We start from the raw sequence: 14,632 nt of genomic DNA on the forward strand, positions 1-14,632 counted from the left end.
TTTATTTATGATTTAACTTCTATTAACTAATTCAAATCAATATATGGTGTAACGACCCTTTGCGTTTAAAACGGCGTTTGTCCAGGTACACTTGAGCATAGTTTTTCAGGGAGCTTTGCAGGAAGGTTTCTTCAAGCGTCTCGGAGACGTTCCCGCAGTTCTTCTGGATTTAGTCTGTCTCAGTTTCTTCTGTTTCTTCATGTCATCACAGACGGACTCGATGATGGTGAGATCAGATCAGACCGGCTGTTGTCAGACACAAATCTCACTGGATTATTACAATTAATGGCAAAAAGAATGTTTGGAAATGTAAACTGATATTTCCTACTGACACACTACAGCAAAAGATAGAAATAACTGACTTAAAACCATTTTTTTGGGAGGGAGGGGGGGGCATATATTAGGCATAATATATGTTAATATGCCTAAGACTTTTGCACAGTACTGTATACGCAACTGAAAAATACAGTTATGCAGGAAAAACTGCATGCATGCAATTCTACAAAACATACCTGTGCTGAGCAAACAAACATGAAGAAGCCTTCAGAAACATAAACGGCTGGAGACATCAAAACAGAATGTGTTCTGACTGACAAAGTTGCTCTGAAAAATGGTTGCTCTGATGTGGAAATATATTTACACAGAACCAAAGCTGCCTCTGATACTACACTATTATAGGTGCTTATACTACATTTACTGGCAGATCAGAGCAGAAACGCTGTAGTTTGTAGCTTTTATTGAGGTCTCAAGAGACGTTTTTAAAAGTTGAACATCTTCCCACCTGAAACAGCATATTAAAAGATGCTTCGCTCATGGCGTAAGACACTGAAAAATGAGATGCATCAAGACTCATTTTGGAATGATAACATGAGTTCCTATATCTAATCATGAGGTGGCTAAATGATTTGAACTTGTTTCATAATTGATGAACGTTGAAACATTGACACTGTTATTGAACTTAATTAAATCAACATTGATTCAATACTGAACTAAATCAATGTTAAAACTAAACTGAGCTATTGTCTTGTGTGGAGCTGCTTTACAGCTGATATTTCACTTTTTAACTGATGAATTTTTCAACATTAAAACACTCATTTTCCTGTTTATTACTGTGAAGCTGCTTTGAAAAGTGCACTGCAAAATAAAAAAAAATAAAAAAATATTGCTTAGCATTTTTGTCCTGTTCTCCATTGAAAAAATAAATCAAGATAATTTTTCTGAAGAAGCAAAATAACTTCACATATTAAGTTTTGTTTTCTGAAGAAAATAATTGAAATCTAGTGAGTTTGTGTTTAAAACCAGGATAAACATCTGTCAAAGGGGTGAGACAAATTACTTTCTCTGACCTAATTGGCAGATTTTTGTTCTTGTTTAAAACATAAACTTTTCCAGTTAACAAGACTTAAAAATATCTTAAGTAATTTTGCTTCTCAGGTACATTTGTCTTGATTTAAGAAAGTTTAGATATTAGCAGTAGAAAACAAGACAAAAATACAGAGTAAGAAAATTGCCTTCAAATCAAGTCACATTTTTTAGCACTTCATACTTCATAAAGTGCTAAAAAATGTGACTTGACTTGAAGGCTCCACCTACTACTACTATTACTACTACTAATACACACACACACACACACACACACACACACACACACACACACACACACACACACACACACACACACACACACACACACACACAGTTGCTGGAGTATCTGTTTAAGTGGTTATTTTTCTGGTAATTAATTTTGTCTCTTTTAATTAAGACATCACATAGTGTTAGCCGAACCTTCATTAACTAAACCAGCTTCTCATTTAATACCATGTACGATGATACAAACACACTCAACCTCAGGGTATTAGGGCCTCTCTCTCTCTCCCTCTCTCTCTCTCTCTCTCTCTCTCTCTCTCTCTCTCCCTCTCTATCTCACTCTCTATCTCACTCTCTATCTCACTCTCTCTCTGTCTATCTCACTCTCGCTCTCTCTCTCTCTCTCTCTCTCTCTCTCTCCCTCTCTCTCTCTCTCTCTCTCTATCTCACTCTCTATCTCACTCTCTCTCTGTCTATCTCACTCTCTCTCTCTCTCTCTCTCTAAAAATTGGTTTTTATCTTTGGGTGAGGGCTTTTCCTTCAAATTGTTTGTTTATGGTCCTAGGTATTCTGTTCAAAGGAAAAGGACTTTGGTTTTAATACATTTTTTATCAGGCACTGCAAAATTAGTAATCTGGAAAACAAGGAAAAATAAACTTCTAGGGCAGGATGCAATAAGTGTGGTTCCTATGTTTTTGGGTCTTGTGGCAGCTAGACTAAAAGTAGAGTTTGCCTACTATAAGTTGGTGGACTGTTTACCAAAGTTTGTAGAAATCTGGTGTGTTAATGAGGTATTGTGTACTTTATGTGAGAGAAATGAATTGGTGTTGACTTTTTAAATATACATGTAAAAAAAAAAAAAAAAAATGTTGGATGAAGTGTGAATAATTTACGATTAAATTGTTATAATAAAGGTGTATTTAACATTTTAAAAAAAATTCTCTCTCTCTCTTTCTCTGGTTGGTCACAGTAGTATTCGTTCGGCGTCGAGAATGAACAGTGCTGTTCATTTTAGACAAAATTTTTAAAAGTGAACAGTTGAAAAGGGGATAGTCCTCAATGCTAGCTTGATCAAGGTTTTCCCACTTGTTAGTCCAGCGAGAAAGGTTTTGCTTTCCAATGTGCCTGCGTTTATTAGTGACGAAGCGCTGCAACGTGAATCATCTCGATATGGACAGTTGGTTTCTGTGATTATGAAAATTTCCTTAGCCTGCAAATCCCCGTTGTTGAAACACGTTGTGTCTTTCCACAGACAAGTATATATGATTTTGAGGAGTGATACTAATGAACTGAATATTGGTTTTTAAATTCAAAGCTGATAGCTTTGATTATGTAATTTTTGCAACAACGGAGAGCACGACATGCTTTGGATGCAGGAAAGTGGGGCACTTGGTACACGCTTGTCCAGACAAAAAATGTGTCAAATGGTACAGAAGATGAAAGTGGGTCTCAAAGTCATAATGAAGGTCAGAGTGTGGAAAATGAAAGCGAAGTTGGTGAGGTTTCGGATTTGACTGTGGACAATGAAGAACCAGGAAGTAGTCGAGTGAAGAGTCGTGAAAAACTAATTCAAAAAAATGATGAGATAATGGATATTGAGCTTGATGAGATGGTGGGTGAATTACTGTATATTTAAAGTGCCATCAGTGAAAATGAAGTCTAATCTGGGTGAGATTGAAACTACATCAAAGAAAAAGGCACAAGATGAGACCATTACCAAAAGCCAAAAGTTCTGGGGAGGTGTTGAATGCAAGTGAATTTGTCTGGCTCAGAAAGTGAGCAAGAATTTTCTGAAGTTCAAGTTGAGGAAGAGGTGAGACAAGACTATAGTGGTTACAGTTCGGAAAGAATGAAAAATTTCCTCCAGCGTACAAAAGGAATGAGGAATGTTGAGGTTATAGACTATTTTCCTGATCTTTCCTTATTTATTGACTCAGTGAAAACTTTAATGAAAAAAAAAAAAAAGTTAAAAGTTGTCTGTCAAATCCTGAGGTGTATCGTCTAAAAAAGATTGTACAAAAAGTGCGTCCTCAAGCATTGAATAATGATATGTCACGAGAATAACGGCGTGATACGGACCTGGCTTTTTTCATCCCTCATAACTTTAAAATCTCTTCTCTGAATGGAAATGGGGCGAGGGATGCATGCAAAAGAGCGCAGATTTATGAGTTAATGAAACTAAAAAATATAGATGTCATGTTTTTGCAAGAAACTCACAGTACAAAGGCAAATGAAGTGGAATGGATGAAAGAGTGGAAGGAAGTATTAGTCATAAGACTGCTCTCAGTGCTGGCCGTTGTGTTTTCAAAGACTTGTCTACCAATATCGTATGATGTTACAGAAGTAATACAAGGCATATTAATTAAGATGATAGCAAAGTTTGAAAATGTTACTGTGGAATCTATGCGCCAGTAAAATCAATGGAAAGATTGTTGTTTCTTGAAACTTTATGTGATAGTCTAAAACAATGTAATACAGAAAGTTTTTTAGTACTGGGTGGATTTTAATTGCACAAGTAATGATTTAGACAGAAATCACATTGAGCCTCATATGGCTTCGAGAAGTAAATTACTAAATATGATTAAAACTTGTCAACTCTGTGATGTGTGGAGAATTTTTCATTGTAATGAAAGACAGTATTCACGGGCTCATGTGAAAGAAAACTGCATTTCATTAGCAAGATTGGATCTTTTTTATTGTTTTAAACATCAGAAACAATGTTTTAAATCTTGTGATATTTGTCCTGTTGGTTTCTCTGACCACTCTAGCATGTGTTTTTATTAATTCTGTTAAATATAAGAGTGCCTACTGGCATTTGAATAGTGCTTTACTTGAAGATGCTCACTTTTGTCAATGCTTTTCTTTCTTTTGGTTGGGATGGAAATCTAAAACGTCTTCTTTTACATCAAAACAACAGTGGTGGGAGATTGGGAAGGTGCAAATACTAAAACTCTGTAATCAGCACACTTTTAATGTTACTAGAGACATGGTTCAATCCATCGAAAGTCGTCTAGAGAATGATATCGTTGAACTTCAGGCTTTAAATGGAGCCTCTGCAAATCAAAACCAGTTGCGGGCTCTTAAAGGAAAAAAAGCAGTCTTGGCAGATCTATTAGGTACAAGGTCTCAGTGTTGGTTAGATCCAGATTTCAGAGTCTTTCTGAAATGGATGCCCAGTCCAAGTTCTTCTTCAGTTTAGAAAGGAAAAATGGCCAAAGAAAAAGTATTCAGTGTTTACGGTCAGAAGATGGAAAAGTTCTGACTGAGGTTTCTGACATTCGAAAATGGGCTGTGGGTTTTTATAAGGAGCTGTATTCCAACAGTGTTGTGGATGGCCAGTTAATGGCTGAATTTGTGTCCAATCTACCAAAAGCAAATGAAGATTCATATGCAAAACTGATATGTCCCTTAACAATAGACAAACTTTTTAATGCTTTGCAGAGTATGAAGAATGGTAAAGCACCAGGATTGGATGGGTTGCATGTTGATTTTTATAAGGCATATTGGCATTTGTCGACTAGTAATTTCCTACTACTTAGTTCTGAAAAAAAAACAGAGATTCTAATTATTGGACAAAAAACGTCCTCACATAATAGCCTAGAATACTGTCTAACACTTGATGGCTGCTCTGTCAAGTCTTCGTCGTCTGGGTGTGCTCTTTGATACCAATCTTTCATTTGAAAGTCACGTGTCTAGTATCTGATAAACCGCATTTTTCCATCTTAAAAATACATCTAAATTACGTCATATGCTCTCAATGACAAATGCGGAACAATTAGTTCATGACATCAAGGCTAGATTATTGTAATGCTATTATGGGTGGTTGCCCTGCACCAGCCGCGGCGCCCATTTTGACCCAGGCCTATAGTGAGTAGTGAGTGATTTTCATTCTAGCAGTTCATCCAATAAGCAGCCAGAGGAAAGCTTTGAGTGAAAGCTTCTGAGCCAATCAGCGGCTTCTACCCCACGTGTGTGTGGACTCTTAAGCCTGCCCACAGGCTGCATCATCACAGACGGTAGCTAGCTAAAATGAAACGCAAAGCAAAGCAAAGCAGCTTGTTTCCATTTAAATTCAGCAAGAAACGCATCGGTATGCTTGCATCAGAACTCTTGTCTTCAGTAACTTATATTGTGCATTTATATTTTGAATTCGAATTATATAAATTAATTATAGTGATCGATTTTTACTTTTGAGCCCCAGCGCCTGCCTCTGAGGAACTATTTGCACGTCCCTGGCAGTTGGTTTGTAAAATATCTTCATTGTTTTGTCAGATATCTTGATTTCGTCTGAAGATATGCAGAGAAGTGTGTGTGTGTGTTGTTGTTGTTGTTAATAAACTAAAAATAATAGGCCTATAATTTTATTAAACAATAAATTAAATTGTAATTGTATTAAAAACCAACAACAAAAAAAATCCTGTACGTTTTTTTTTTTTCTCCGATGCTTAATTACGCATTAAATTCAGGTATAGGCTACTGAGTCGCTGTCCTCAGTGCCGCAGAAAAGCGCTGAAACGGAGATGAAGGGGAACCCGTTTTTTGGGGGGGGCTTTTTAACTGGCCCATCCAGTTTTCTGGAGGCCCACCTACAATCAAAATCCTGACGCCGCTAGTGCCCTGCACGCTTAATAAACAAACTACAGCTGGTCCAAAACGCAGCAGCTCGAGTTCTTACCAGAACCAGGAAGTATGACCATATTAGCCCAGTTCTGTCAACACTGCACTGGCTCCCTATTAAACACTGTATACATTTTAAAATATTGCTGATTACTTACAAAGCACTAAATGGTTTAGCTCCGCAGTACTTGAGCGAGCTCTTAATGCATTATAGTCCTTCACGATCTCAAAATACTGTCCAGTTGATAATACCTAGAATATCAAAATCGCTGCTGTCTTCTTAACAGTCCTAACATAACCAATTTTTCAAGGCTTGCACCCTGGAATCTATTTCAGGGTTAGCGTTCTCGAGCCTCCAGGCACTGTTGTCGTGCGGATGAGCGGGCCAGAACACTTTGAGTGTTTTCTGTGAGAACGGTGTCGTGTTAGCGGCCCCTAAGTTAATAACTAAAGATCTTTGCAACGGAAGTGAATCAATCAATCAAAACTAACTTGAGCTGGACAATAACTTTATTCTAGAGCTGCTGTAAAGCCTAAACAATCTCTGTTACTGTAATGTCCTATCATCACTGTAAAGCTGCTTTGAAACAATCTATATTGTTAAAAGCGCTATATAAATGAAGGTGAAAAGCAAGAATAAAACATGATTTTAATTTTTATTCTCATATGAAAAAATTGGAAAACTTTGAAGAGGTGTGGAGTGTACAAAGATTGTTGTGCTGGATTGAAAATTACACATTGCACTTTGTTGAAGAATTTGAGTAGGCCTAATTCTATGTGATTTCTTGTAGATGTAGTGTTTTTTGGCTTTGTTTTTTTCTGTTGTGTAGTTAATAAAGGTGTGTTAAAAAAAATCTCTGTATCTCTCACACAACACACACACACACACACCTCTGCTACCATCATCCTGATCCCATCAAAACCTCACCCAGCAACATTAAACCCTTGATTTCAGTTTCTGGAGTGTTAGCTGGACCAATCAAATGTGTCTTCTTAGCAGTTTCTCATTAGTCGTTACCTTCGGCAGCCAGGAGTGTGTTCCTAACGTAAAGCTCCAGGTCCTCTGCTACTTTGCGGCTCCTCTCAGCATCAGCTGCCGTCTGCTCCCCATCAGCAGACACTTTAGTCGCCTGCGTGGAAAGAGAAAGAAAAAATAACTTTTACATAGCCTCAGATCAGCCTCACATGATCTACCGCAGCTGTGTGAAGAAGAAACAAACACACAAGCAACCGACCTCAGTAACACCACACAGGGGAGAAAAACAACAAGACACATTAGATCTGACATCTCTGGGGCCAACATGGACAAAAACTAAAAGAAATGCTGCTAAACTACAATATTTCTAGTTTGGCAAAGAGTATTTGGAAGGTCAAGGTTACACAAACCCAAAAGGAAGAAGAAGAGCACAAAAGTCTTCCTATTTAACTGGCTCTTGAACTTCTGTTATTTAAAAGGCTGCTTTAGAACTGAAATATATAGACTTTATCAAGGACTACTATTGAAGAGGCAGACGCTTCTATACAGAAGATGCTGAAAGGTTCCTTCAGCACAAATGAGCAGAACTGATGCAACACTTCAGACTTCAACAAGTTAATGTTCTGGCTTTCTTTCATGTTCAGAAACAAACCAACAAGGTCGGAGTCTTACATGAGTGATTCAGGCGGCGTGTAAAGTACAGTTTAACCAATCACAGCAGATTTACACAGAAACCAATGGTGCACAGCAGCAGAAAAACATGCCCGGTAGTTTTCTTCTAGAACTATAAAGGAATGTGTCGAATGGAATGGACAATAAAATGTGTGGAATTAAAAATCATGAATATAAAATATCAAATAAAAATTCATTTTAATTTTAATAATTACAGAGAAGTGTAAAAGAAACTCTCCACAGTAGTGGTAACTATACTGTCATTTAATGCCAAGGTAATGAAACACAGAAATTTTATAAATGTACATTCATTTTGAATATTTCAAAAGCTTGTGAAAAGGGTCCATGTCCCTTTTATGTTCCTATGAAATAAGACATAATGATGAAGTATACTTTCTGTGCCACTAATGGCACCTAGTGCAATTACAAAAATAAAGCTTATTTTGCAAATGCCCCTCCCCCCAAAAATCACGAACACAGCTCTTGTGGGTTTTTGTGAAGGAATGTCTCAATAGGTAAAATTAGGCTACTTTCACTAAAAACTCCAATATATTAGGAATATTTTAACATTGTTGCTATGTGTCATGAGTAAGCAATTGAGTAGACTAATAACAATCTGTCGTCGGCAGCGATAGCCTCGTGGGCAAGTGCCGACATGTAGCGATGTTGTGCTTCAGGAGACCCAAGTTCGAGTCCCGGCTCGTGGACCTTTCCCAATCCTGTCCCCCTCTCTCTCTCTCTCTCTCTCTCTCTCCCACCTCACGTCCTGTCTAGCTACTGTCCTATCCTAATAAAAGGCAAAAACGCCAAAAAAAAAAAAAAAAAAAAAAAACCTGTCTAGAGTGAACGCGAGTGTCTGGCTTATAATAAACTCATCCAATGACACATCAAAGTAAACAATATATAATCTGGTACATTTGTCTTTCTGAACGGGTGCATGATCATGCTGTATTGAGGCATCTATTGTAGTACGTAGCATTGCAATGCCCCGTTCACTTTGACATGCCCATGACCGCTTTAATCTTTGAAGGTCTAAATTAAGTAAATTTTGGCTTGCACCTCTGTAATCGAAGCTGAATGTCTTTTCTCATGTAATTTGTCAGTCATGGTCCCACACCGTGACTGACACATGACTGATAAACACCCTCTGGCTCCACCCGCTACAGTAGCCACACCCCAATCTCTCAGTCTGCTACAGTAGCCACGCCCCAATCTCTCAGTCTGCTACAGTAGCCACGCCCCAATCTCTCAGTCTGCTACAGTAGCCACGCCCCAATCTCTCAGTCTGCTACAGTAGCCACGCCCCAATCTCTCTTCTGATACAGTAGCCACGCCCCAATCTCTCAGTCTGCTATAGTAGCCACACCCCAATCTCTCAGTCTGCTACAGTAGCCACGCCCCAATCTCTCAGTCTGCTATAGTAGCCACACCCCAATCTCTCAGTCTGCTCAGTCTGCTATAGTAGCCACACCCCAATCTCTCAGTCTGCTATAGTAGCCACACCCCAATCTCTCAGTCTGCTACAGTAGCCACGCCCCAATCTCTCAGTCTGCTACAGTAGCCACACCCCAATCTCTCTTCTGATACAGTAGCCACACCCCAATCTCTCAGTCTCCTACAGTAGCCACGCCCCAATCTCTGTCTCCTACAGTAGCCACGCCCCAATCTCTCAGTCTGCTACAGTAGCCACACCCCAATCTCTCTTCTGATACAGTAGCCACACCCCAATCTCTCTTCTGATACAGTAGCCAAGTAGCCCAATCTCTCAGTCTCCTACAGTAGCCACGCCCCAATCTCTCAGTCTGCTACAGTAGCCACGCCCCAATCTCTCAGTCTGCTACAGTAGCCACGCCCCAATCTCTCTTCTGATACAGTAGCCACGCCCCAATCTCTCAGTCTGCTACAGTAGCCTGTGTTGTTCATGTGTCTTTGACGTGAAAAAAGGCGTGGTTTTGGAGATGCTCAGAAGGGAGGGAGGGATCTTATGCTTTAAATTGCCTACCCTACCTTTCATATAATGTATTTTATTTTAACATAAAAAATTATACATACTTCAACTTGCATACAAAAGTGTACAGGCCCTGAAGTTCAACGTGTGTTTGTAACTCACCCGGCTGAGCAGTTCGTCCATTTCGGTGACCAGACTGCCCAGGTTACTGTCGGCCAGCTGAAGCAGTCTCTCTGGCGCTCTCTGTGGGGAGAGCATGTGCTGCAAAGACAGGAGGATGAAAAATGATTATCATGAGCATATGACTGACAGGTGGAGTCTTGTCACCATGGAAACCAGGAGTGACGTCCATGAAGTTTCTGGCCCAGAGGCTTCATTTGACATCACTGAATTATGAATCATGTGATGAATAATTCCAGAAGAGCCATAAATGCAAAACATTTTATCATTTGTAAACAACTCAAATATAGATGCTAATTAGCACTAGATCAGTCTATTTGATGTGATTAGATTTTTTTTATTTTTTTATTTTTTTGTTTTTAAATGAATTAAATAATTTTTAGGTTACTATTTTTTTTTTCTTCAGTGTAGAGAGCATTCAAACAATCAAAGTTCCAGCAGAATAATGTTGTTGTAAATATAATATATCTAAAAATTAGGACTGAATGTCAATTGATTATATCCATGATTGCAAACAGAGGAAAGTCCTAAAATGAAGATAATTGGAAGAAATTGATGTTTTGTGTAAATCATTAAACAGACAATACAACAAGTGACAAGAAGTCAGTATATTGTTATTGTATTTCATATCATTCTATCACTGGCCTAGTCAGCAGATTTCCTGTTTACAATTGAGTTTATGAATCAGAGGTAGACGTAGGTAGCATCTTTTTCAATGCAATAATGCATCCATATATTAGTTATATTACTGCATTGACAGTAAAAATCATCGTGACTGTTGAATGCTCAGGATGGGTTTGGCTTTTTGAGCCCCTATGCAGCCCAACATGCTCACCTTCAGCTCCTCCGTCATGTTCTCGAATCGATAGAGCACTTTATACGGCAGGGGGAGGGGAAGAGTGAGATTGACACTGCCAATCAAACGCAACAGGCGCTCCATGTCACGAATCAAGAGCCCTGCGCAGTCATCGTCACACGCTGAAACACAGAGACTAAGATCAACACATGACAGCACATCAGACTCCAACAGTATCACATTCACGTAGACTCCCACAGGCAGAGTTCACACTACAAACTGTTCACACTGCATGCCGTGTCTCACAAGGTCACACGAAAAAGCCCCTCAGATAATCATATGCATGATCAAGGGTCAAGGTTCAAATGTCTATTTGTGCTGCATCAATATGGGAACATTAGTGGACAGTAATAAAGTATTTTAACTCACCTACTGTAAGTGCTTCATTCAGGTACAGTTACTTAATCAGAGTATTTTCATCTTGAGAAACGCTTGCCTTTACTACACTACTACAAGCATGCTGTTCCGCATTACTTCAGAACTAAATTAATAATGACATCTGACTCGTGAAAAACTCCTTCCTTTGATTATTTTATTTCAGCTAGTTGCCAAAGCAACATTTCTCATTTTCAATTAGTTTAACTTGATTTACTAAAATAACATTTTATGAAATAAAATGAATACAAACTATATAGACATTAAACATGTTTTAAAAAACAATAACTAATAAAAATGAAAAAATTAAGATGACAGGCTCCCTAAGCGTGATCCCAATCAGTCGGTACGTCCGACTACGTCTCCGGTCCCTCCTTCAGGGAACGAGGGTTACATACGTAATCGAGACGTTTTCCCTGGTGTCTCTGTGTGCGCAATAAGTGGGCGGGCAATATGCTAATGTTTCGTCTTGACGTCACAACGAAACGACTTATGACTGTTTGAAAAACATTTCATTTAATTGACTCAGAGTCGACTCTTACTTTTGAAAGACAATAACTTTATATACGGTGCATTTTCAGATTTAAAACTTTGCTGGATGTTTTCATTCACTTAGAGCTGTTACACACTACATGAAAGGTCATTTTAAAAAAATCCATAATAGGGGCACTTTAATCCAAAAATAGCGAATACACAGGAGCAACAATAAATAAATTGAGATGAAATGAGATGAGAACAACCACTTAAACTCAAACGACACGGAACAATGAGCAAACAGAACTCAGGGTACAAACAGACAGGATAATTAACAGGAACAGTGTGAATTAACTAATGATCAGGAACACAGGCAAATGGAAAAAGAGCACAAACAAAAAATGTTACAAACAGTGTTTTAATGATACTAAAATAACACTGCATTCTATAGCAGGGATCTGTTAGTTTGAGCTCCACGACCAGCCCGAAACAGCAACACCCCCTCAGCCAATGGAGGGACTTTAGGGCAGGACTATCCTGTTTAATACCTGTTTGAACACACAGCCTCAAACAGGTTTCAGGAACACTCCCACCTTCTGTCAATCAATCAGACAGTCCTGCCCTAAAGTCCCTCCATTGGCTGAGAGAGTATTTGCAGTTTAATTTTTTGACATTAGTCATACAGAAATTACACACTTGAGCACAAATACATGTACTGGAGTAATATTTGAGCAGGTATTTACTATCCAGCACTGTTTGTGAATATATAGGGTAGGGTTAGTGTGTGTGAGTGTGTGTGTGATGGGTAGGGTTAGTGTAAGGGGAGAGAATATAGAGTTTGCATAAAATCATTACGTCTATGGAATGTCCCCATTTAGATACTGTAGCTAAGTAAACATGAGTGTGTGTGTGTGTGTGTGTGTGTGTGTGTCTGTGTGTGTGTGTGTGTGTGTGTGTGTGTGTGTGTGTGTGTGTGTGAGAGAGAGAGAGAGAGAGGGCACACGCTGTCTGAAAGGACAACCATGTTAACGGCCAAGGATGGACAGGTCCTGGGGCAAGAATGCTGTTAACGAATGTTATTGGCCTCTTTTGTCTTCCATCCTCTGCTATCACAACATCACTTGCACTCATCCAATATCCCTGCATAGTCTCCATTCACCTGCCGAGTCCCCGAGCACCTCTCTCTTTATTTCTCTCTCTCTCGATTAAACGTGAACGCGGTGGAAACTCCAGGGAGAAGGACTTCTCAAGCGTGAAATTTAACACAGAGTGTGAAACAGCTCCTGGCCGCCTATTATGAGTGTCTGACACGCCACAAGCGATAGCGGGAGGAAAAAAAGACACCAACAGGAGTGTGGCTATCGCTGCGGACAGAAAGCGCCGCTCAATTTAACCTCCTGAAAAAATGGAGCTATTAAGATTTCTTGCGAGGAAGTCTTTTCACGCAAAACGCAGAGTGAGTAAAGGTGTGAGAAGACCTGGAAAGACAAACGCTGCACTGAAGAGTTCATGACAGCAGAATCTTATTTACGAATCCTTACAGCAGGATGGTGGCTCTCTATTAAAACATTATTTTTACTTGTTCCTCAGGTTTTTTTTACATGTTTTTAAGTTACCTGATAAAATTTGTTTCAGTTTATTACATATCCCTTTAAACGTTACATTAAGAATAATTTCATTATAGTTATATCCACTTTAAAGTGCTTTAGCTGCTTTGAACCTGATACAGTATAATTCATGTGACACACAGAGATCAATAAAATCATCATCATAATAATTATCATATTATATAATTATTATTTAAAATGTAGTATATTATACATTTAAATTGCAAATATAAAAGAAATACATTATTATTGCAACAATACTATTGTACTGTAAAATAAATAATTATATAAAAATAGTATTTAATAGTAATAATAATAATAATAATAATTATTATTATTATTACTACTATTAATAACTTTTTAATTTAAAATATATTGATTTAAATTTTAAATTATACAAATAGATCAATACAAATATATCATTATTCCAACAATACTTTTATATTGTAAAATAAATAAATAAATCAACAAAAAATAATAATAATAATATCTAGAACAATAGTAAAATGTGGGTCATTTTTCTCAGGAAGGAAAACCCTGAAATCTGTATTAACAGAAAAAAATCCCTGCTATATGTTTGATGTTGGATTAAGCAACACAAGTCACGCACAAAACACACACCCAGAAAAACACATGCATAATTACCCAATCTGTCCAGTCAACCAACACAAACCGATCATAAAAAACACGCTCGTTGAAAGACATCATCTGAAACAGTGGTGAGGAGCAGGTGCTACGGCACACATCACAGCAACACAATCTGATCTCTCCGAGCTCAGCCAACAATTACAGGAAAAGTAAACAGTCATTTCGTGAGGGGAAAATCTGAACATGTCTAATTAAAATGTTGTTTGTTTTGGCTGCATCTCTCCTCTGTTATTAGTGTCTGTTTATGGCAGAAGAAACAAAGACATGGAGGGAATAAACCAGATCAGCTTACCTTGGCCAATAATATTCATTCACATATGGAAGTCTTAAAGGTACGGTAGCAAAAGAAGCTCAGGGTCAGAGAGAGTCTGGAAACTGCTTGTGAAATGTGTGTTAGTGCAGGGGTGATACGTACACACGATGCCCTCAGGGCCACACACATGCCTCTCCATGCACCGGTCACACTTCAGGCCGCTGGCACCGGGACGGCACCGGCACTGTCCGGAGCGCGGGTCACACACTGTGGGAAATGCACCGTACGCGTCGCACTTACACTCCTCGCAGCGGCCGCCCAACACACTCGGGTCGCCGTGGAAGCCAGGAGCGCACCTGAGGACACCCGGATGCTGTTAAACTTTCTGTTTTGAAATGCTGTAAATTACTGCTTTTACTTCTGATTCGCCTCACATTAA

General features: G+C 38.6%; 1 protein-coding gene across 1 annotated transcript in view; it reads right to left on the reverse strand.

The window, feature by feature from the left end:
* lama2 (laminin, alpha 2) overlaps positions 1-14,632 on the reverse strand; it is a 208,220-nt gene that overhangs the window by 40,660 nt on the left and 152,928 nt on the right. Inside the window, exons 33-36 of the mRNA XM_084091619.1 lie at positions 14,356-14,549; positions 10,816-10,958; positions 9,963-10,061; positions 7,223-7,334 (exon numbers count right to left, since the gene is read on the reverse strand). Of these exons, the coding sequence (XP_083947745.1) occupies positions 7,223-7,334; positions 9,963-10,061; positions 10,816-10,958; positions 14,356-14,549 (548 nt within the window). The remainder of the gene's footprint in view (positions 1-7,222; positions 7,335-9,962; positions 10,062-10,815; positions 10,959-14,355; positions 14,550-14,632) is intronic.

Source organism: Abramis brama, assembly GCF_963993115.1.
Source record: "Abramis brama genome assembly, chromosome: 18".
Classification (NCBI taxonomy): Eukaryota; Metazoa; Chordata; class Actinopteri; order Cypriniformes; family Leuciscidae; genus Abramis; species Abramis brama.